General features: G+C 36.9%; 1 protein-coding gene across 1 annotated transcript; it reads left to right on the plus strand.

Annotated features, from left to right (window-relative positions):
• On the plus strand, positions 1–22,046 carry LOC123344653 (transmembrane protein 180-like; the record flags this gene model as incomplete). The annotated part of the gene is made up of 7 exons (XM_044981082.1): positions 1–79; positions 2,897–3,078; positions 4,041–4,775; positions 9,645–9,799; positions 11,592–11,675; positions 13,362–13,505; positions 20,858–22,046. Coding segments are annotated over 7 exons (1,509 nt in total), but the record flags the coding sequence as incomplete, so codon positions are not given.
• Positions 22,047–23,780: the final 1,734 nt, after the last annotated feature.

Genomic DNA, 23,780 nt, shown 5'->3' on the forward strand with positions numbered 1-23,780 from the left:
CCGCCACTCAGGGATCGACCGGAACGCCGGCCAATCACGCGCAGAAAGCCTCCCCTCAGCCAATGGAGTGGGGGAGAAGGTGGGACTGGGAGATTAAGTTCCGCCCCCCGAGTGAGCTGCGCAGCCTCCGGCCGGAGGGCGGAGACAACGAGTCGGTTAGTGCTTGCTGTGGGTGGGCGCAGTGGATAAGGCTGTGACGGGTTAATTCCCGGGGACTAGGTTCTCGGGCTTCCCGGGGTGGATAAGGGGGAGTTGAGGAGAAGTGGGGGTTGGGGTGACCTGTGGGGGTGGCTGGATGGAGGAGCTAGCATAGGTGCTGGAACTAGGGGTGTGGGGGTGCTGTAGCACCCTCTGGCTTGAAGTGGTGTCCATCATATCCAGGGTTTACAGTTTGGTTCAATGGCGCTCAGCGCCCCTACTATACAAATTGTTCCAGCACCCATGGGAGCGGTGGGGGGTGGGAATGGTGGTGAAGTACAGAGGGATGGGGCGCTTTGGATGGGGCAACTATGAGGGTGGGAATGGTGGTGAAGCACAGAGAGCTAGGAATAGGCGAGTCTAGGGGCCTCATAGGTGCATGCTGTTAAGTGGTCCCTGAAGTGATCTCTGTGTGTATGTATGGTCCATAAAGCATCCTGGGGTCCTTAGGGATGAGTGCTTGGTTCTGTTCAAATGCTTTCAAACAGAATTGTATTCTGCAGCTCACAGATGCCAACCATGTCTTTTTTTATTGTAAACTTCCCATGGTGCTGTTGTTTGGTGAGGAATCTCTGGCCACACTGAAGCATGGTAGCAGCTGCTACCATGTTTGAAAATAATTAGCCATGATAATACCTAGAAATTATATAGTACTTTTCATCCATAGACCTTTAATATTTATAAAGAAGGTTGATCATAATCCCACTTTACAGATGGGGAAGGGTGGGACTGTTGGAGAAAGGAACATGACTTGCCCAACTTTACAGAGAACAAAGGTCTCCAAGTTTCTAGTCCAGTGAACTGTCCACTAGGCCTTTCTGTCTTCTGGTTATCAAGCACAGTTCTGTAGTGTTAAAAAGGAGCAATGCTTGCAACCATTAGAATTTGGGTTCTCTATTTTTTTTTTGTAAAAGTGGCTCGTGTTTCATGTATTCACCTTCCCTCCTATTCAAAATCGTGCAGACCTCTTTCCCTTCCATTTGCAGTTATATCTCTGTCAATTACAGAAAGTGCTTACACTCAACATTAGAAAGTATAATGTATTTGTAGCTACATTTTAATGTGGTTTAAAAGATGTAAAAAAGATGTGACCAGCCAGTTCTGACGACCGCTAACAAGTGCCCAATAGACTACAGTTTGGGAACCCCTGCAGTAGAGCATGGTATCTGTCAGCTAGCACAGTTTGGACAGGGCTTATTATTACCATTTGGAATCCATTTTCGTCTCTCTACCTATGTACTAGTTTTCTTTTACTCCTGGTCATTGCTTCTTGGAGAGAAGCAAGTAAATGCAGTATGATTGCTCTGTCTAAATACATCAGAGGGATAAAAACTCCTCTCCCTCTCTGGTAATTCAAATTAAGTGTCAATGTGAACACAAGAATAAATGGCTATAAACTGGCCATCAACAAGGTTAGACTTGAAATTAGACAAAAAACCATCAGAGGAGTGAAGTTCTGGAACAGCCTTCCAAAGTGAGTAGTGGGGGTAAAAAAACTAACTGATTTCAAGACTGAGCTTGATAAGTTTATGGTCCGTGCTCCAGCTCCGAGCTCTGCCCCAAAGCCCTGATTTCAGGAGTGGGTGAGTGCAATGTGCAGGAGAACACACTAGATGATCACGATGGTTCCTTCTGACCTTGAAATCTATAAGTCTATTTGAGTGGGAAGGTGGTCAGCTGAATCTGGTGGGACCCATCTGTTACCTGCTTAAAAAACAGTCTGTTTTGCTCTAGCTCACAAGTACCAGTACATTAGTAGCCATTAGGAATTTGGAACTTAAACCTACTTGGTTTCCTCTTCCTGATTCTTACAAAGTGAAATCTCATGATTTAGTATAGATATAGGCTGACCAGGGGAAGAGGAGGTAGAAGGGAATCATCATACATATTTACAGCATTGCACAGTTGGAGAGGTGCACTTCTTGCGAGAGGGAATATGGTTCCAACCTTGATATGGAGCACTAGATATATTGGCCAGTTCATTAGGCAATGCACTGGACTAAGTTCAGCCAGTGGTTTGGATAGCTATTCCATATTGCCATTAGATATGGCCCTAGAGTTTTGTTTGGTTTCTGCAGAAAGAATTTATGAGGGAAATAATAAGGTTCACAAACTTTCTGAAACCGAGGACCCCGTTGTCTAATTTTTTGGGGTAAGCAGTTGCAGACCTTGTGTCAAATCTAATTGTATAGATTAATATAAAATGTACAGGTACATTTTTGGGGGAAACCAGAAAAAAATACTTTAAAAAAGTCTGATTTACTAGCACTGTAGCAGAGTATGGGTTTGCACTAGTGATTACAGTGCAAGACTGGGGTCTAGGTATACAGTTTTTAACAAATGTATTATTTGATACAGATGTACCATATTTTAAGTACTCATACTAAATTAAGAAACGTCATTGATCTCTTAATACTGTAGCTTATTGACTCAATTTTATAGACATTTTGTTGTACGTTTTAAAAGTTGGAAAGAGACTGAATGATAAAGTTGACCAACGTGTACTCTAGGGATCCAGTCTTGCATTCCTAACATAGGCAAATCTCCAATTGCTTTTCATTTTACGAAGTAGTAAAACTAAAATGTGGAACACTGTAACACGGAATTCAGTCGTCCTCTATTAACAAGGATTATAAATATCAATTGTACTTAGTCAATCAATAAGTAATTATAAGTATTTTTCCTTTTTTATAATTAGAAGAAGAAGAGGCATTCACAATTTGGAAAATGAAGTTTGTTTTAGGAATTCATCCTAATGCCCTGGCATATTCCATGACCACACTAGGTGCTGGAATGATGAACAGTATCTTTAATTTCTACTATGTTAAGCTTTTCTTAAACCAATACAAGATTTCAGAAGTAGCATTTCATCAAGCACAGGTATAGTACATTGGAACATGGTTTTTCATATTGTTGTCCATGGTGTTTGTATCATAACAATGAAATAATTCTGCTTCATTGATGAATCAATTATTGACATACTGCAAATAGAATTAAATATTTGATCCTTAAATTATAGGTGTATTCAAAGTTTGATAATAGTTTTTAGGTTTTAAAAAGAATTCCATTGTTGGAAGTATGTTTGTTACTCTGACAAACGTCAAAATAAAGTTTTTCTTTACCAATGTTATGTCCCCGTTCAGCAAAGATTTATACATGTGTTAAACTGTAATAGTAGTCCAGGAATGCTATTAGTGCTTAAAGTTAAACATGGCCATGATCCTGAAAACCCTTACTTATGTGAGCAACCTTATGCATATATGTAGTCCCAATGAATTAAAAGGGTCTACTCATATTTTCAAAGTTACTTATATGCACAAGGGTTTACAAGATGAAGGTCCATGTGTAAGTCTTTGCAGGACTGGGGCTTTAAGGCCAGATTTTTAAAGGTATATAGGTGGCTAACAATGCGGGTAGGCACTTAGTGGGATTTTCATATGCACCTAAGTGCCTAACATCCACTTTTGAAAATCCTACTAGGTGCCAATCTGCATCTTAAAGCACCTAAGTACCTTTAAAAATCTGGCCTTAGTCCATTTCCATTTGGCAAGCTTTCCTCTTTTGTTTTCCAAGTAGAATTGTACATTAAACAAATATGACATGGTGTACTTCATTGTTTGTGCATCAATATCCTCTGTTAGCAGAGATTTAGAAATAGTTTAATTTAGATGACTTTACATACACATATACATAATGTTTGTGTGAGAGTGTACTACATACAAAATATGTTTAACCTTTCCATCATATAGGTCAGCACTTTTGTTATTCCAGATGTTATGTGCATCTTGATGAATCCTAAAGAAAAATATCACTAATGAGAAATTTTATGTTTTTCTTCTCAGGTAGTTTTTATGATCTGGAATGCCATTAATGACCCTCTCTTTGGGTATATTCAAGACAACTCCAAAGTCCTATGCTGCTCAAGACGTCAGTTTTCAATTTTATATGGAGCACCATTGTATGGTTTAGCTTTTCTGCTTCCCTGGTTTCCTTGGAAACATTATGAGGAAGGTGACTGGCTAAATGGTCTTCACCTTATTGTTGCTTTATGTGCTTTTGATGGCTTGCTTACATTTGTGTTGCTAGCACAATGTGCGCTCTTTGCAGAGATATCAACTAGACATGAAAGTAGACTTCAGCTTATTAAATACAACCAAGTGGCAACATTAGTTGGATCAACCAGCATTCTTTTTTGTGGTCTAATATCAGATAATATGGAAAATTTTGCCTATTTTCAAATCTTTACTGTTTTGGTTGCAGCACTAGCAACTGCTTGTATGTGTTACACTGGCATATATAGCACAAGTCAGTATGAACAGAGAGAAACTCCTGTTGAGAACACTAGTTTAGAAAATAATAATAAAGCTCTCTCCTGGTCCTCTGTGATTTCATTGACCAAACAGATAATGACGCAGAAAAACTTTATACTTTTTGTGACCATGAACTTCTTTCAAGTCTTCCACCTAGCCTTCTGCAACAATTTCATGATGATCTTTGCGGATAATCTCATCCCTAAGGATGTCCTTTCCTCTTTTATAAGAAGCATCATGTATGGGGCTGGCTTTATTTGTCCTCAGGTATGCAACAATGCTTTTAATCGTTTATTTAAAAGGAAAATCCAGTTTACTTTTGTGCTAGTTCTCAGTAATTAAAGTATCTGTTTACACTGCTTGGAGAAAATGCTGTATCTGGCAGAAACCTTTTTAGTCTGAGGAACAAATCTTGTGCACCAACATTATAAAAAGAACTTTAGTCTTGTCTGTGTAGTCTAGCCAAACAGGCAGCATAGAATGGCAGAGAGAGGGAGGGTAGGCAGATAAAATAATAAATGTTTTTGTGTTTCAGGGGCTTAACAGCTTAGAATAAGAGAAGGAAAATAGGCTCAGTATCAGGAAAAATATCCTAAAAGTGAAATGTATTGAAGAACTTGGTGTTAATTTTTCTTATTTTAATGTGTCTGGATGGTGAGCGAATCCCCATTGCTTTCAGACATTTAAAACTAGATGGGACAGAACACTGGAAAATAAATGTTAGATATAACCCCCCTATTCCTCTCATCCCCCACCCCAAATGAACACTGCATCATCATGGGAATTGATGAAGGGGCTAGATGACCTAACAAAGCAAGGTCTGTCAACTCACAGAGTAACACCTTCTAATTGGTTTTGTCATTCATTCATCATCTGCATGTATAAGGTGAGTAAGATCCCATCCCAAAGAACCAAATATGGTTTGCACTGGAAGGGAAAGAGGACCAAAAGGATTAGATGTGAAGGAAAAGATTAGGACAGCAATGGGAGAGGAGTGAGAGAAAAAATATGCAAAAAGATGCCCCACAGAGAAGACAAGTGTGCTTGTTTTTAGATAAATCAATAAAATCCTTCTACTCATGCCCCCCTAAAATCTTGTATAAAGCTGTTCTTCAAAAACTTTCCATAGATTTACTTTAAATGTTTATGGTTTGATTTTTCTCAAATAGTGAGCATCTGTAGTAGATTATATATATAGGTGCCTAGCACTTCTGAAAATCAGGCCATTCATTCTTAATGTGAACAACTTGTGTTCTTTTTAATAAATACATTAATAAAATATAAAAGGAGACATGGGAAAGTACTAATTTAATCCTCAACTAGGAATTTGTTATAGTTTAAGCTTCTGCTGACATACAGCAATGAAATACAACTAATATATTTTCTTTGGTGCAGAACTTATAAATATCTACCATTAAAACTCCCTGACCCTGCCAGAGATTTTACAGGTCTCTTCTATAACTCAAGAAAATACCTAGGTAATAAACTTCTATAGGAATATATCTGACAGAAACTACAGAAATTAGGACAGCCTCAATAACGTTACTCTTAATATATACCAATCACTGCTGATAAAATCAACATGACAGTCTGAAATGAAGAATCTTTCAGAAAACACATTTATCCCTGCTTCCCAAAGATTCATTGTCTAGTAGAAGGCCACTGAACTGTATAAAGTTTGCTGTAACCTTATTTTTCTTGGGTTTTGTCCCTTCAAATTCAAGATATAACAAGAGAATTCTCCTACAGCAGTGTCCTGAAGTTCACTTACTGTAAAGCACCCAGCCTACATAAAAGAAAGCTGCTTTGTGGATTATGCTTGTCTGGCCAATACAAAGCTAGATCACGGTTTCTATTAAGGGATGGCAGTTGGTGTGTAGGATAGGATGCATATCCTGAACATGCCATGGTGTTGCAATCAAAGGACTTAAAAATTGAAGCTTAAAGCATCAACTGAGTCAATATTTCTCTGGAAATAGAGAGCTTTATTGAAAGACTCCAATAAAGTTTCTGAAGCACTAGAGCTTGAAGCTCCCAGGGCATGTTGATTTTTCTTAATTATGATGAAATGAGATCCAGTTGATTAAAATAGCACGCATTACACATGTGTTACTATTTCTAAATATGAATACATTTTCATAAAGTGTCAGATAATAGATACCTTTTTTAACATCTAGTTCCAGTCAGATTTGCACTTCTTTGTATTACAGCCACTTGTCAATTCCCTTCTTAACCTGCTCTTTACTCTGTATGGTTCTCCGTTTTTTAAGCAGAAAGCTTGAATTACCTCATAATATTTGCCACAATCTTTAAAAAAAAATTATCCTATTCATGTGTGGAGCATTCAAAAATGTGTTTGCCTTTTTTTTCCTTGTGCTGAATCTTCAAACCATTCTGTGGATATAATAATGAGGATTGATGCTGTTTACAGTAATTAAACATGGGAAGAAAAGTGCAAGGGGAGTTCCTTCCTTTTGTTAAATGCTTATTGAGTTTGAAATCATTAATCTTGGTGGCTAATTAGTATTGAACGAAAGAGAGCATTGTCATCTTGTAACTCATGGAAGGAGCTCAAATCTGACAGTGATGCAAACCATATACCTGGGTATATAGATAGTGTGTCATTATATTAGAAAAATAAAAGGCACTATGTACATTCAAAATGCATCTAATTTGAAAATGGAAAGTAAGGGAGGGAAGAGAAAAGAAGTTTAATTTTTGTGCATTAAAGCTTGTTATCACTGCAACTTTTTAGTGCATTTTCAGTATTAAATTTTAATCTTAAAACACTGTATTGCTTTGATTATATGTTAGAGCATAATAGAGATTATGAAATCATGTTTTAAGACTGAAATTCTGATGGTCTTTAAGGTGTGCCTTAATCTGTTGTTTTTATTTTCTAACTTCCTATTGTAACAAAAATATATATAGTTTAAGATATTTAATTGAATTGTTTGTTTTGAGTGTTCAGAAAACAAACAATTATTTCTTAAAAGCAAGGAGGACAACATAAGCCAAATATAATTTCACAATAGGCAAATGTGAGTGAAACAACATCTTAAATATTTTAACCAAAAATACGTTCAATAAAAAGTTTACCACCATAAAATTAGGATGATAATCCTGAGGAGTTCTGAATCAGGAAACATCATGGCGAAAAATTCAGAAAGAATCAAAAACTAGATCTTAAAAATTCTATATACAAATTATGGAGTGTTTTAATCTCTGGTTTTATCCAAGACCATTCTTTTCGCTGTGGGCCTAACCCTAAAGTATCCTTTGTCATACCTTTTTTGCAAAAGCAGCATTCTATGTTTTATTAAAATGCAATTACCATATTATCAGAAAAGTGACTCTGTAAAATGACATTGTGGAATTTTGTATTTATTCCCTCACAGTACAGAAGTGGGGCTGAAAAACTTCCCATGTGTATCTAAGATAACTATGTATAATTACCTCAGTATCTGCAAATACTGTGTTCTTCCACAGACTTACTATGGGGAATCTCTTGAATACTGATAATATTGAATTTAGCTATGTACAAATCTTTCTTAGTTATCTATGGCAATTGGCAAGTTTAAGTACCACCAATACACTCTACATGTCAGCTTTATTCAGTTTGCAGATCTAACAATTATTTTCTCTATAAACTCAGCCTGGTATTTGAAAGTTGAGCTATGTTCTTTCTACCTTTTATGTCACTAGTAATAAAGATTTTGCTTCTAGAATTTGGTTGACAGTTTTGCTAATGTATGAAAGAATGGAATCCAGGTGTACTGGGTTTGCTTTTTAATAGTGATAGACTTTCCCTTTAAGGTGGTATCTGTGCTTGATTTTCACCCCTGAGTTTCAGTTTCTTACCTCAGGACATAGGGAACTCCCCAAGCTTTTAAAGGGTTTTGGCATGTAGCAGTAGTATCTTTCTTTGCTGGTACTATTCAGGTTACTTAGGGGCTCAACATCTAACGGTCAGTTTTGGTCTAAATTGTTTCTGTGGGCTTCATGGTGAAACATTTTTCAGATAGTTTTTATTTTTTAAAGTGTTTTAATTAATTCAGACTTTTGTGACATAATGCATGTGTGGATTTCTAGTGCCCTAATCTGAAAATATTAAAGTATAATTTTCAATGCTGAATTTATGGATTTGATTCTCTTCTTTAGATTCACATAGCCCTTTTGCTCAACATTTTCAAACTAAAACTTGCTTTAGATTTAAAAGTTAGCACAGTCTGTGACTAAAATATCAGTGTTCTGTAGAAAAAGGACCTTTTATTAAATTAGCTTTTCCAGGTTGTGAATTGGGTCTCTTAATTCTTTTCATTAGCGTATGAAGTCAAGAGTGAATTACTGGATGTGACACATCCAAAAAGCTGAAATTTTATTGTTGCTAGCACTTTGTATAGACTGGATGTTGAAATCTGGAAACTTGAAATGGAACTACGAGTACTGTGCATTCAGCATCTACCTTTCCCAATACCTTTTTCTACAATAGAAGCAAAACTGGTAATATGTTAAAATAGGATTTCAGTGAAACTGTTTTATCAACTACAAAAGTGACACTGAGTAATAGTGGTAGTAGAAGATTACCATATATGTCCATTGATATCAGAGCCATTATGATGTTAATGAAAAATTATAGCTTTAAAAGAAAACCACCCAATTTGTTCAGTCCAGCAGTTTAAGTTCAAGTGATAAGAAACACTTTTCACTATGAACACACTGCAAAATAAATTGCATAAGGGATATCAGACATTTATGCTCTAGGGTATGAGCTGATTGCTATCTGAAGTGGGAAGCAATATTTACCCCAATATAGAATAGTGCACAGATTGATTCTGGGTGAAGGGAGAGCATTTTTCTCTGAAGCATCTGTTTTAAAACAGTCAGAGATAGGACCAGTGGGATGGTCCTATCATCTGTTCTGTTTATGCAGTTCCTATGTTCTTAATTTGTGAGCGCATTTGAAAATGTTACTGATTCAGATTTCCCCTTTCAGAAAATATGCATGTTTGCTAATCAGTAGAAGTAGTAGTGTAGGAGTAAAACATTTATAGCATCCAAAACTCTGTTTTCTTAAAAGAAGTGCTGAAGTACTGTATTAAGTATATACTTAATATGTATCTATTATCTTTTCAGTGCCTTGTGCTTCTCAGTCAGACTTTGCTGAAGAAGTTTGGTTATTACAGGATCATCTTGTTTTCCTTCTACTTAGAAGGAATAGCTGCAGCTGTCATGTTTGTTCTAGGACCAGAACACTACTACGTGCTGGCTATTTATCTCACGACAAACATGTACGTAAATATATACCTTCAGGGATACTATTTAAAACAAAAATTAACAGCTTGCTATGCCTTGTGAAAGGAGTCTATTAGGTCACTTTGTTTTTACACTTTTTGTCATACCCTTTTAGTAGCTTGAAGAATTTCCTACTTTAAGTTTTGCTCTTCTCCTTTTGTTTTGTTTCATGGGTCTGAAAAGGAGCTGCAGTTAAAATGGCAACTCTTGTTTAACTGTGTTTCAACTTTTAGTTACTGCTTTTATTTTCTTTTAAAAATTAACAATCTAATAAATACAATAATTAGAGTTTGCAATATTTCTCTCCAGCCACATCAGTTTTAACATTGTCAATGGAATCTGCATTTGACTACAGACTTTCCCGTTTACCCAGACAGCAGTTTCCCACCACTTCTTCAAGTAGTGTCCCTATCTGTGTTCCCACTGTAGGTGTATCTGAGTCCCTGTGCCTCAGATTGGAGATTTTAAGCAGCAGTGTCCGTTTGGCCCACACATATGCTCTCCCTGTCTTATGCCTTGCCTCGAGGCTATCTAGCACTGCGTGGACGAACTACCCTCAGTTCCTCCTCAACCGCCCTTGGCCTGAGACTGAGTACTAGCAGAGTGCAAGAGAAATTCAGTTCTAAACCTTATTTTGTTTTACAGAGTAGCTAGTAGAGTTTCTGTTATTTAGATTCATACTCTTCCCTTTCCCTTCTTTTTTAAACTGAAAAAATAAAAATTTTAGATCCCTCCACCCCACGAAAATGCTGGCAATTCAAGTGACTGTTGGCTAAACAACATTAAATTTGTTTTCTTTGGTACTGCTAGAGCATAAAGCCTTGAGTTTATTTCACAGATCAGGTAGATCCGTGAGGTGTGGAAAACCCTCAAAAGGAAATGCTTCATTAAACATTTTTTAAAACAGCCTTCTCAATTAGAATAGTATGGTAGTAATTTCATGGTCTTCCCTTCCTACATCGTCTGTCCTCTTTGCATATATTTTCTTTCTCTTTCTTCACCCCTTCCTCCCTCCCCCTAGATTTCAGTCATGGACTATTGTAACTAAGAACTATGTGACAACTGAGTTACATTATCCAGTAATATATTTTCCTCATTTCAAGTATTCGGGTTTCCTTAGAAAAAAAATCTCAAGATATGTGAAGGTTATTTAAGTATTAGCTGCTAGCCCAAAAAGGACTTTTGTAATTTGAACCTAATTTTACCAAAACTTAGCAATACATGAAAATCTATTATCCTGTTTATCGTTTCATTTATTGGTCATGTGTTAAATGTATTTTTTTACCTTTATCATTCTAATTGTCACTTATTTTAAGTTTGTTTCCTATCTTTCCCTTCCAGTCCTCTGCATGTCCTTTTTCAGATTTCTAGAGGAGAATTTTAGTTCTTTCTTCTGCGATGTTCCTTTTCTCCATTCAAATCAGTTTAAGTTGATATTAATAACCTCAATAAGTGTCTGTCATCTTTCACTTCAATGCCAAGCTACTATCTTGAAATTTGAGAAAGAGTTGAGAAAGTTTTTTAGGTTTGTATACAAGTTTCTAATTCTTGACTAAAATAACAGCTCTAATATTTATTTAGAGAACTGATCTTTAAATAAACCTAACAGCCATTTTTAATTTGAAGAGAGAGAGAGAGAGAGAGAGTGTGTGTGTGTGTGTGTGTGTGTGTGTGAGAGAGAGAGAGAGAAATACACACACAAGCACTAAACCGTCCATTACAGTTTTCTTATTGAGAAAAGTATGTTTAATATCTATCAATGTTTTGAAATATTTTGTCTTTCTATAGGGTAATTGTTCAAGCGTCATTCAGTTTGTTTAATCTGCCCTTGGCAGATATTGTTGATGCAGACTTAATAAAATACAAACGGAGGTATGTTGATCTTACTACTGCTCACAAAATGTACTGTAGCTAGTGTCATCAAATTCTCTGTACCAAAGTTAAATTTTCATACACTAAACACTCTGAACATATTAATCTAAAAGGATTCTTAATTCAGTAAAAAAAGTTTTGTTTTATTTTAAATTACAACTATTTTTAAGAAGTTTCACTTTATATTTACTTTTAATATGAGAAGTGAATGGGAATTCATTATTACTCTACATTGCTTTAAATCTTTTGAAATGTTATCAGTTATTTAATAACTTTTTTTCCTAGATTATGTCCAAATAAATGCAGAAAATATTGTGGCATTCTTTGGCTTCAATCCTGCACACACTTACATTAAGGGCTTAATTTACACACACAAGTAAAGGTAAGCACATGCATAAATGTCTGCAGGATTAGGCCCTGAGTAACTTTAACAAAGGAATTAATTTAAACAACACACCAGATCACTTCCATTGTGAACTCTATTATATTTATAAGAGCCCAGTCCCACAAACATTCACATGTTTAGTCCTGTTGACTTCAGTAGAAATACTCCCATGCCCATTATTACTCACAGGCTTAAGAGTTGGCAGGATAGGGCCTTTCTAATATAGAGAAGGTATTTGAATGTTTGAACTATACCACTTAACAAGCAACATTCAAAGTGGTCGTAGCTGCCATTCAATTTTTTAAATAAAACTTGCTGTGATATGCTCTACTGTGATTCATGTACCTTTTGGATTTATATCCATGTGCAACTAACTTCCTGTTGCTCTTACAAATATACTGATTTTTATACCATTGGGGTTTCTGGTTTCAGTGCTATTTGAGGGGGATAAAGCGAATCAGGCTCCCTCTAACGCCACAATCCTGCAAAGACTAAAGCACATATATTACTTTATACCTGTGAATAGTTCCATTAGCTTCAGTGGGACTATTCCAACACATAAAATTGAACCTGGGTATAAATCCTTGCAGGATTGGGGTCAGTGTCTATGTAGACCACATCTCATAAGTGTTACTAAAGAAAATTCAGTGTATCTGGAAAGTGCAGTGGTGTAACTTAGAATTTAAAAATATTCTTGGTACGACGTTTCCCCGACTGCCCAGTCCATATACAAGACTTGAAATTATTCTGAATAACAATCAGATTGCTTTGTTTGAAGAACACTTAATACAAGAAGAGCAATTGACTAAATTAGTTTCTAATACCAAATCATGTCTTTACAAATGTAAGTTTATCCTATTTTTCCTCTTGTTAATAGTATGCAATTGCAACTCTTGAGTCACCAAACTATGGGGTGATCCAAAGCTCATTGAAGTCAATGTGAATCCTTCAGTTAACTTCAGTGGGCTTTAGATTAGGCCCTGTGACACTGTTCTGTTAGATCCCTGATTATTTTATTTATGGTCAAGTAAGGTAGTTGTGGGGAGCTAAGATAGTATAAAAGGTATGTTTATAGATTTAAAAAAAAACCCACTGTACTTATCTAACTGGAATGTAGTCATTTCAGTATGATATCTGAACCATTCACTGACTAGAATGTTGATGGTAAGTATGCAGTTTGTATCCTGACCGTTAATATTTGAGTCTGAACAGTTCTTAAGTAATGAACGTAGTAAGTACTGTAAGTGATGTATATTTATATACTGTGTAATATGGATTAATACTTGTCTTGAATATTTCAGATCACCACTTTCCTCCATGGTTTTTGGTACCAATGCTTTATTTACTAAGCCTGCCCAGTCTTTGGCTCCTATGCTTGTGGTTACAATACTAAATCAATTTGGATATGAGAACCTGAATAATAAATTTTCTCAGCCTGATCCAAGGTGAGTTCAAAAGTGAAGTTTTAAGTCACAACAAGTGAAATAATGTTACACAGCTATTACAAATTAATATGCAGTTAGCTTGTATCAGATGTGTTGCAACTTGGCGTCAACAAATTTTCAATTGGTCCTCATCTACACTGACATAAAAATGGTGTCCAAGTAGATATTTATTCTGAAAAAATGTACTTTTAAAACAGAGGACATGGGAAAACTTTCTGCGTGGTAGGTGTGCATGCATGCATGGGTGTTTGTAAAAATTAATTTCAGTGTGTGATTATTTTTGTCATTCTGTTGTGCAAAATTAAGAGTCAAACCTGTGATCTTCTAACTTTGACTCTGTTACCAAAACCACAAGTGTATTTATTTCATAAATATAGTTACTGTACATATTTAGTACAGTAGGACCGTGACTAATGTATTTTGTTTTTGAGAGAAACAATACAATTATAGGAAGAAGAGGGGTTTGGCTCAACTAGGTAAATCACTTTGGTTAGAGTACAGTTTTCCATTCAATGGCCTTATCTTAGTTACTTTCTAAAATTTTACTTTAATTAAAGAAAGTTCTTTAAAAAATACATAGAGGACATTCATTTATAAAACCTCCTTGGGGAAGGGTCTTTAAGGAAAAGAGAGTGGAGTTGTGGCCAGTGTGTCTGGAACCCGCTTTCTGACCCTAATGGACTATAGAAGAAAGGCATAGAGGTAGGTTTGGAAGGAGGACAAGATGGGGACATTCAGAAAAGCAGCTTCAGCAAAGTGAAAAGTACTTAGGGTACAGGTGAGCAAACTATGGCCTGCCAGCAGAATTAATCTGGCCCTCAAGGTCCTGCTGGGGAGCAGGGTCTGGGGCTTGTCCTGCTCCCATGCTCCAGCCAGGGAGCAGGGTCAGGGACTGCTCCACGTGCACATGCATGTGCCATGGCTCCCAGAAGCAGCGGCATGTCCCCCATCTGGTTCCTCCTACGTGGAGGGGCAGCCAGAGGGCTCAACATGCTGCTCCTGTCTCAAGCGCCACCCCCGCAGCTCCCATTGGCCGGGAACTGCAGCCAATGAGAGCTGCAGGGGCAGTGCAGCGCACAGAGCCACCTGGCTGTGACTCCACATAGGGGCTGGAGGGGGGACATGCTGCTGTTTCCGGGAGCTGCTTGAGGTAAGTGCTGCCCGGAGTCTGCACCCCTGAGCCCCTTCCATGCCCCAGCCCTGATCCCCCCTCCCACCCTCTGAACCCCTCAATCCCAGCCCAGAGCACCCTCCTGCACCCCAAGCCTCTCATCCCCAGCCCCACCCCAGAGCCTGCACACCCAACCAGAGCCCTCCCCCCAGGTGCTCCAACCCCCTGCCCAGACCTGATTCCCCCTCCCACCCTCTGAATCCCTCGGTCCCAGTCTGGAGAACCCTCCTACACCCTAAACCCCTCATCCCCAGCCCCATCCCACAGCCCGCACCTCCAGCCGGAGCCCTCACGTCTCCCTGCACCCCAATCCCCTGTCCCAGCCCTGATCCCCCTCCCGCCTTCCAAACCCCTCACTCTCAGCCTGGAGCACCCTCCTACACCCCAAATCCCTCATCCCCGGCCCCACCCGAGAGCCTGCACCCATAGGCAGAGCCTGCACCCCAACCCCAATTTCATGAGCATTCATGGCCCACCATACAATTTCCATACTCAGATGTGGCCCTCGGGCCAAAAAGTTTGCCCACCCCTGACTTAGGGTTAGAGGAACAAAAAGGGCGAGGGGGAGATTTGAAAAAAAAGTTGTAAGAACAGGGAGCTTAATTTTGATACAGTAGACCGATAGGGAGCCAGTGAAAGGATTTGAAGAGGGAAAGCTGATAGCATCAAAAAAAGTGGATGATATTGGAGTGGAGGATTGGATAGGTTGCACTGAGCATTGTACGTACTAAAGAAGATGAATATATTTGTCATCTTGGTTCAAGGAAATTCATGTCTGAAGTTCTATAGCAAGAAAACTGAATCATAATCTTTTTCCAAGCTCTCAGAAAAGTGAAAAGGGATGGAGTTCAAGTCATTGGAATAGTTCTAAGAATTTCATTTTCCAGAAACTTATAGGCCTTCTACATAAATCTCTTAAAATTTCTAACACTGTTTATTTAAAAAACCCATAAAATATTTGCTGAAGTGCAAATTATTCGTTTAGAATAGAAAGCCAAACTGTGCTAATGCAATTTTGTTACTTAATGATAGTATAGAAGCATTAGTATGTTATCATTCTGACCAGTAGAACAGGAATGATTAACAGTTGCTTCTTAGGCCTGGTCTACACTATTGGGGGTGGGGGTGGAGAATTGATCTAAGTTAAGCAATTTCAGCTATGTGGATAACGTAGCTGAAGTTGACGTACTTAAATCTATTCACTGCGGTGTCTTTACTACAGTGAGTCGACTGCTGCCGCTCCCCCCATCGACTCCGCCTGCGCCTCTCACGCCAGTGGAGTACAGGAGTCGACAGGAGAGCGCTTGGGGGTCGATTTATTGCCTCTAGACTAGATTCGATAAATTGACCCCCGCTGGATCGATCACTGCTCGCCAATCTGGCGGGTAGTATAGACACACCCTTATATATTGAAACTGCCTGATGTACTAGTTTTCTTACAGTGGTTACTTTGTTCCTATTTCAGATCAACAAAACCTTAACATTGACTTGTCTAACTTAGACCAATGGTTTTCAAAAATTTTGAATAGAGGTTCAGATCCCTTTGGATATATAAGGCATAGTCTGTGGACCCAAGGTTGAAAACCACTGACTTAGACAATTCTGGTTTCTTTTTGATATATGCTAAGGTGTCATGGAATGAATTAAGAAAATTATTAGCAAACCAACCCATTCTACTGTGTCTTTACCCTCTCTTGCTTTATGTTCCTCATTAAAACACACATCTTCCTATAAATCCTAGCCCATCCCTCATCGAAGTGAACAAAAGTTGCAAACAAAAATAAACCAATTGTGGAACTAAACATCTCTGCTCATTCATGCTGATATTTCATGTGGCTTTTTGTCACCTCATTTTCCTGCTCTTAAAAAAGAACAGGAGTACTTGTGGCACCTTAGAGACTAACAAATTTATTTCAGCATGAGCTTTCGTGAGCTACAGCTCACTTCTTCCTGTCCTTGTGTTTGTATGTTGCCTACCCAGGCCCCAATCTTGTGCACACTTAAGTATTTCTGTAGTTTTACTTATGTGAGTTGTAGCATTGATTCTAGTGGGACTACTCACATCAGTAAAATTATGCCCATGCTTAAGTATACATAGGGTAAGCGCCTTAGAATGTAAATTATTTTGGGTAGAGAGCGTCTCTTTTTACATGTCTGTAAAGAACTTAGTACACTGGTGCTATAACATTAATAGTAATTACACACACCAGCTACATTAAAAGAACACTATTAAGATTTCAGAGTCAAGTCATTCAGTAGTTTAGAAATGCCAGAATTAAGGTTTCCTGTGCCAAATTTTTTTTTTGACTCAGGCAGACCTCTGGCATGTACAATTTCAGCTTGAACAGTTAAAGTTTAGTAACGTGATAAACAACCAAAAGTAATTGGAAGTTTCAAGCAATCTTAATAGTAGGCAGTGCTACCAGTCCAATCTCTAATAATAGAAATATCTCAGTTTAACACTTGTTGTTCACAGTTCAGAATCAGAATGTATACTATGTAGCAGAATAGGAACATTTTTTATCAAGGAATAAACATAACTGATATCCTGTTGGTTTTTAAAACACTGATAGGCACACAATCAAGCTAAAACACTCACTACTTTCTGATATACACCTCTGCCCTGATATAATGCGACCCGATATAACATGAATTCGGATATAACGCGGTAAAGCAGTGCTTCGGGAGGGGGAGGGCTGCGCACTCCAGTGGATCAAAGCAAGTTCGATATAACGCAGTTTCACCTATAACGCGGTAAGATTTTTTTGTCTCCCAAGGACAGCATTATATCAAGGTAGAGGTGTATTTTACTTACTATTGTTACAAGTAACATCTACAGTGACTATTACTAAAAGGTTAGCAATAAATATTCTTGTTTGTTTGTTTTTTCCAGTTTGTTTACGCATTTGACAGCACTTGGGAAATAGTCACTTTCACTGTTTCCCCTGTACACATAGTCAAATTTGTTTTATTTGTGTAAATCTTTCAGACAGCAACAGGGGAAAAGAAAATTTTAAAAAGAAAATGTGAATCTAAAACCATAAGCCATTAGCAGGTGTAATACCTGAAACCACCTTTTACCTTTTTTCCCTAAATAACTTGATTTCAAATCACCTGTCCCTTTAAAGAAATAAAATATCCCATATGTAACTTTGTTTAGCATAATTTATGCCTGATGGCATAATCCTATGAATTTTAACTTTTAAGATGAGTTTTAAAGTAAGATCTGCCATATTGTGAGACAGTAAACATATTGACTTAGTGCTAAGGGAGGTTTCCATACAGGAAATCAGTATTAGGGTCTGATCTTTCAAACCGTTATTCATACAAAGAATCATACTGAACCCACTGAATTACATGTATGAACAAGGATTGCTCACGTCAGCAAGGATTGTACAATTGGGGTCCAAATTATTATTTATTGACTATTGTTAGAGCATACAGGAAAAAACAGTCCCTGCCTCAAAGAGCTTCCAGTTGAATACACAGAACTTGTTCCTTTTTGTTCCTTTTGGTTTATCCTGAACAGTTTTCCCTATAACATTAGATCCCTTTTTCTGCTCTTTAAGAAATACATAGTTTTAAACCTCCCTCTCCTGGAGATCTGCTGAAACTACAGTCAATCATACTGTGAAAACACACTGGCAGTAGTTTGTTGCCCTCTTTATTATTGTGATTTCCTTGTATTTAGAAACAAATTACCAGCTTATAAATAGATGCACAATATATAGATGGTGCACAATAAATAAGCTGTCAGTGCATCTGACAGTTGGAAACATCACATGGTCTACTAGCAGGGTTAATAATAATCTGGATATAGTGAGGAACTGTATTTTAGCAAGAGCATGTCTTTGAATATATGCAACTTTGTACTGCATGCACAAAATAATAATTATGTAAATAAAGATTTTGAAGGCTTCTTCTCCACCATTGTGATGTAATTTGAGCATTGTTCTTGATTTATCCCAATGCCTCAATAGAATTATATTTAATATTCATTTTTCTGTATAATACAGCTATTTTACTGTTCATAATTCCTGTAAATGTCAAGTTTTAGAATTAAATATTAATCCATATTCTTTTGTTAAATGAATGCAACTGTATTTAAACCAAACCAGGATTTCACCAGTATAAAGGCAAGGTAGGACTTAGCACAATCTTTTTTCTTTTCTTTAGAAAAAGGTAAAATGCTTGTTAAAGGTTGACATTCTTAAGACTGAAAATCGCAGTCCTCTGTTAATATACAGAAAGGTAACATGCAGGCAAAAGCAGTGTAGCTTCACTAGAGCACCCTGCCAAATTTGCTTCAGCCCTTTCCTGAAGGAACTTTATATAGGTAAATAGTTTACCAATTCAGTTCTTGGATTCCTTGCTGGAACTGCCAACAAGAAGACTAATTAATGCCAAACATGGTGGTGTTTTTTGTGATGCATATACTTGCTTACTTGGAAATGGAAAGCACCATTGAACCCAGGCCAGTAAACAACTATCAGATGCTAACTTGTGGTCACTAAACAGTAAATACTGAATATGAACCACTGATCTACCTGTGAAAAGTCCCATCTCCTGTTACCAATTGCCTAAGCAGTTAAGTAATTCCCTTAGTACTACTTTAATTTTTAAGTATGTGTCTTTTCTTTCTCACTTGGTATTAACATGTGCACAATTTATTTAAAACAATTGTTTAACTTGGAATAAACGGTGATTGTATTGTGTTATACACTTAGGACCAAATGGTTCCATTGAAGTCAATGAGACCTGTATTTGACCTTTTTTGATTGACTCACAGGGTTTGATCCAAAGCCCAGTGAAGTCAATAGGAGTTTTTCCATTGACTTCAATCAGCTATGGATGAGGCCCATAGTACTCATCTTTCACAACCATTCTGTTAGTCTCCCATCTCATCTCACAGTGCTAAGGAAAAAAAGAAAATAACGCACTCATCTTCTTGGAGACTGAAGAATTTTTTCAGAGACTGTCTCACCTTGAGTTCAATTTCTTGATATTTCTTAATTAGAATCCAATAATTAACTGAATGCCAGTGGATAATTATCACAGCTGCTAGACAAATGCCTAGATGTGTTTCAAGCTGTCAGAAACCAGCCTGTTCATAAAGCAGTTATTTTAATTATAGATTATAATTTGTAATACATAGTTGTTGATTCGCTTCTTTATGTATTACTCCTTAATGGAGATTTAGGTTAGGAAATACCCTTATACATGCAAGGATAAGCCAGATAAGCCAGAATCTCAGTGTGACTTTAACATGTAATATATGTATGGTTTGTCTTTATTTTTCCCTAAAAAATAATAAAACTGGATTAATCTTAATATTTTGGTAAATACATTGAATTCCATGCATTAATCATGACCTGTTCGTAGCATTTACCAGCCATAAGTACATTATACATAATTAATGTCTCAGATTTTTAACTTTTAAAAATACCAATATGTCCATATTGTTGTATTTTTCCACTTTCTCCCATTCTTTTATTCATTCCCTTTAAAAAATGTTTAATTATACAAAACTTAATAGGATTGCCTGCTCTGTAAGGTGATATTGTTTTATACTAATTTTGTATAACCTACCACAGCTGTGTAATAGACTACTTAACGGGTCTGTTAGCTTGTCTACAGCATATTAATATGTACCCTATTTATCTTACTCAGCTCATTTCTTAATAGCTTATTTTCTACAAACTACCTTGTTTTGGGGGAGCAGGGGGCATAAATAAGTTTAAGGGAATGATGGAGCAGTACATGGAATCAGAAAATATAGTTGAATGTATTTGACAATAGCTTTTATGTTTCTGAATAGTGAGAAACCATACTCCCACTGTGATGCTGGGGATACAAAAACATTGGGTTATTTTCATCCACAGTCTGTATTTATATGCAACTTTTAATAAAGGTTGTTTAATCAGATGCAGACAAGCTGAATATCTATACATTGAGCTTTTGGTAAATACAGAAAAAAACGTGGGGATTTTTATTCCTTACTCACAAGAATCTATATGGTTATCTTCTGATTTTTTTCCTCTAAAGTAAACCTACTATTTACTTCCTTTTAAAATTGACTGTGCTGAATAGTCAGAACTATTTTTTTAATCTATTAAGAATTGACTATAAGGGATGAAAACTGCATCTTGGGAAAACTGATATTTTTTACCTTCTTTTCCAGTTTGTTTTTAGGTCTTCATGATGCTATGTTCTACTTGATCTGTCTGGTTCCACTTTGCATTGCAGTTATACAGATTCTGACATGGACTCCCTTCTCCATCCAGAACAGTCATATAACAGCCATGCATTGAATCTTTAACATTTAGTCTGTACAGGAAGGATCTAGATTTTGTGTTGAATTGTACATAGTAGAATTAATACGTTTAAAATGTGAAAAAGCAGAATTGTACTTAATGGACTAGACCAAATGCAATCTGAGCCATTAAATTAAAGCAGTCATCTATGGTGGCTATAAAACATATCATAAAGCACTCCCAGCCTTAACACAAAGCCTATACATAGCCTTTTCTAGTTCAGTTACCATACATATGGCAATTGTAGGAATGCTGGTAATCTCCAGGGGACTCTACCGAGCATACTGAGGAAGTGTCTTTACTCACTCCATTGCTAAAGAGATAAAAGCATGTCTGTTGTGTACAGATATTACTGGATTTTGAGGGGAGTTAGCATGATGTAATGGATATGGCACCAGACTGGAAACCTAGTTCCCAGCACTACCACTGACGTGCTGTGTGACCTTGAAAGAAGTCACAGCAATGCTCTGTGCCTCTGTTCCCATTTTACAAGTGGGGAAACTGATACTTACCCATCTTTGTAAAGTAATTTGAGATCTACTGAGGAAAAGCACAGTATAAGAGCTAAATATTATTTAGTGAATGCATGTGTAGTTGAGGAATCTGAGGACTTACGTTAAAGTTCAAGAAATCAGAGAGATAATGAAGTCTTAAGTTATGGTTACATTTTTGAGTCATGCCAGAGAAACAGTTCTATTTACTTGTATTGTACATGCTAATATCAACATGTTTCCAATGTCTTCTATATTTATATATCAAAAGATTCCTAACAAAAATGTTAGTGGGAATTTCATGGGCCTGGATTCTTAAATTGTCTTTTATAATACACCATTGTTTATATACATGGATTTCTGTCTATTGATCATAGTCTGTTTTAAAAAACAAATTGTATAACTTGCCTTCCAATTTAGAAGAATTAGGGTTCCTGCTGTTTTGTGGACATAGTTTTTGAGGAGGAAACCTGAAAAAATCTAAATGACTTTTAGCCTGTGATTCACTGTATACAACTAAGTTTTCTTCTTGGTTACTCCGTCCAATTTGGTAATAAAGAAGTTATATTACAAATATTCTTTCCTTATACTCTCTCTGGTAGTATTTTGTCTTTTTCTCATATATTTTCTTTTATTTTCTTTTTTCTTAAAGGGGATGCTCTTCCTTTCTGTTAGGGGACAATTCCCACTTCAGCTCCTAAATACCTACAATATGCCATAGATAATTAGCTTTCATTGGAGACAGAGTTTAGATAGGACTAGTTTAAACTTGCAGATTTAAACTAGTGTAAATGGTGAATTCTCTGTAACTTGAAATCTTTAAACCATGATTTGAGGACTTCAGTAACTGAGCCAGAGGTTAGGGGATATTTCAGGAGTGGGCGAGGTTCTGTGGCCTGCAATGTGCAGGAGGTCAGACTAGATGATCATGATGGTCCCTTCTGACCTTAGTCTATGATTCTATGAATTTATCCTTACATAATATAGAATTGTTAGAACACATTTAGACCATAGGGTTCAAGGGTGGTATGCCATGTGGTACAACAGAAAGGATATCAAGATGTTAAGAGCTAAAAAGGGTAGCAAGAATTCATTTAAATGGGCAAAGAGTGATAGTCTTTTGTGGAAGGTGTTTGGCAAATATAGCATTTTACTTACTGAAGTAAAGAAGGATAGAAGGGGATATGACAAATCTTAGACTGCTATAAGAATAGTAAAGCTAAACTTAAATAGCACCTTTTCACTGTTACAACTCCAGCATGAGGATAGACAAACCAAAAATGACAGTATACAAAAAAATTGTAAGCCAACCTTCATTCACATACAAGGGGATTAACAGTGTGAAATAATATAATACAGAAAATATGTAGCCATAGCCTATAACAGTCATACTAAAGTACCAAATAAATATTTAACAGGAAAAGTTAAAAGGGTGGCTAGGGCTCCTTGTTTTCTTTTCAGTTATACCATTCTTCTCATCATAAAGACAGCAAAAGTCTCTACTGCCATGTGGAGTCAGAATAAAAGACCTTGAAAACTGATTACATTCAAGTGGCAATCTCATCACAAGAATTAGCAATAGAAGATTGACCACACTTATGATGGAAATGGGGAATAAAAATGTCACTGCCGTGCACCCAACTTTATTATGCTGTGCCAAACTTACATGATTGCTTTGGTTAAGAACCAAGGAAGGGATGACCACATACAAAAGTTTAGTTTCCTACAATAGCTGGTTGATCTATTCTGACTCTGTTAGCTTGGTGATGCCTGAGTCTGAAGGTCCCACTGCTGGAAAAAAATGCCACAGTTCAGTCTTATATAAAATAGCCTCACATGCATGCACACAAACACACAGACAGACAGACATTATTTGGATGCATTACAACAATTTAACAAAATGACAAGCCTAAATTATATTATTGCACAACTTTCATGACAGCCACATGTTCCTGATCTTGATATAAATTCTTGCAATTCAACTTGTTAGAACAGTAAACTAATTTTATTTATCTAAAACCAATACACAAAAGCCCATGCTAGATTTAAATGGATGATTAAGTGTTAACATCTTTGCTCACCTAATCAGAGCAGTGGTGTACTATGGTGTGGTTAATAATATAGTCAAAATCAGACTATTCAAATGGCAATAAAAATTATACTGAGATTTTCCTGGGAAAAATTCAATTTAGGTATTTTATGGGGACTACAGGACTGCTTCAGTTCTCTTATATGATGTAAACTTCCCCAGGTGCCTGCTGTAATTTATGAATACTGTATGTTGAGCTGGTTAGTGGGG

Source organism: Mauremys mutica, chromosome 11 (genome assembly GCF_020497125.1).
Source record: "Mauremys mutica isolate MM-2020 ecotype Southern chromosome 11, ASM2049712v1, whole genome shotgun sequence".
Classification (NCBI taxonomy): Eukaryota; Metazoa; Chordata; order Testudines; family Geoemydidae; genus Mauremys; species Mauremys mutica.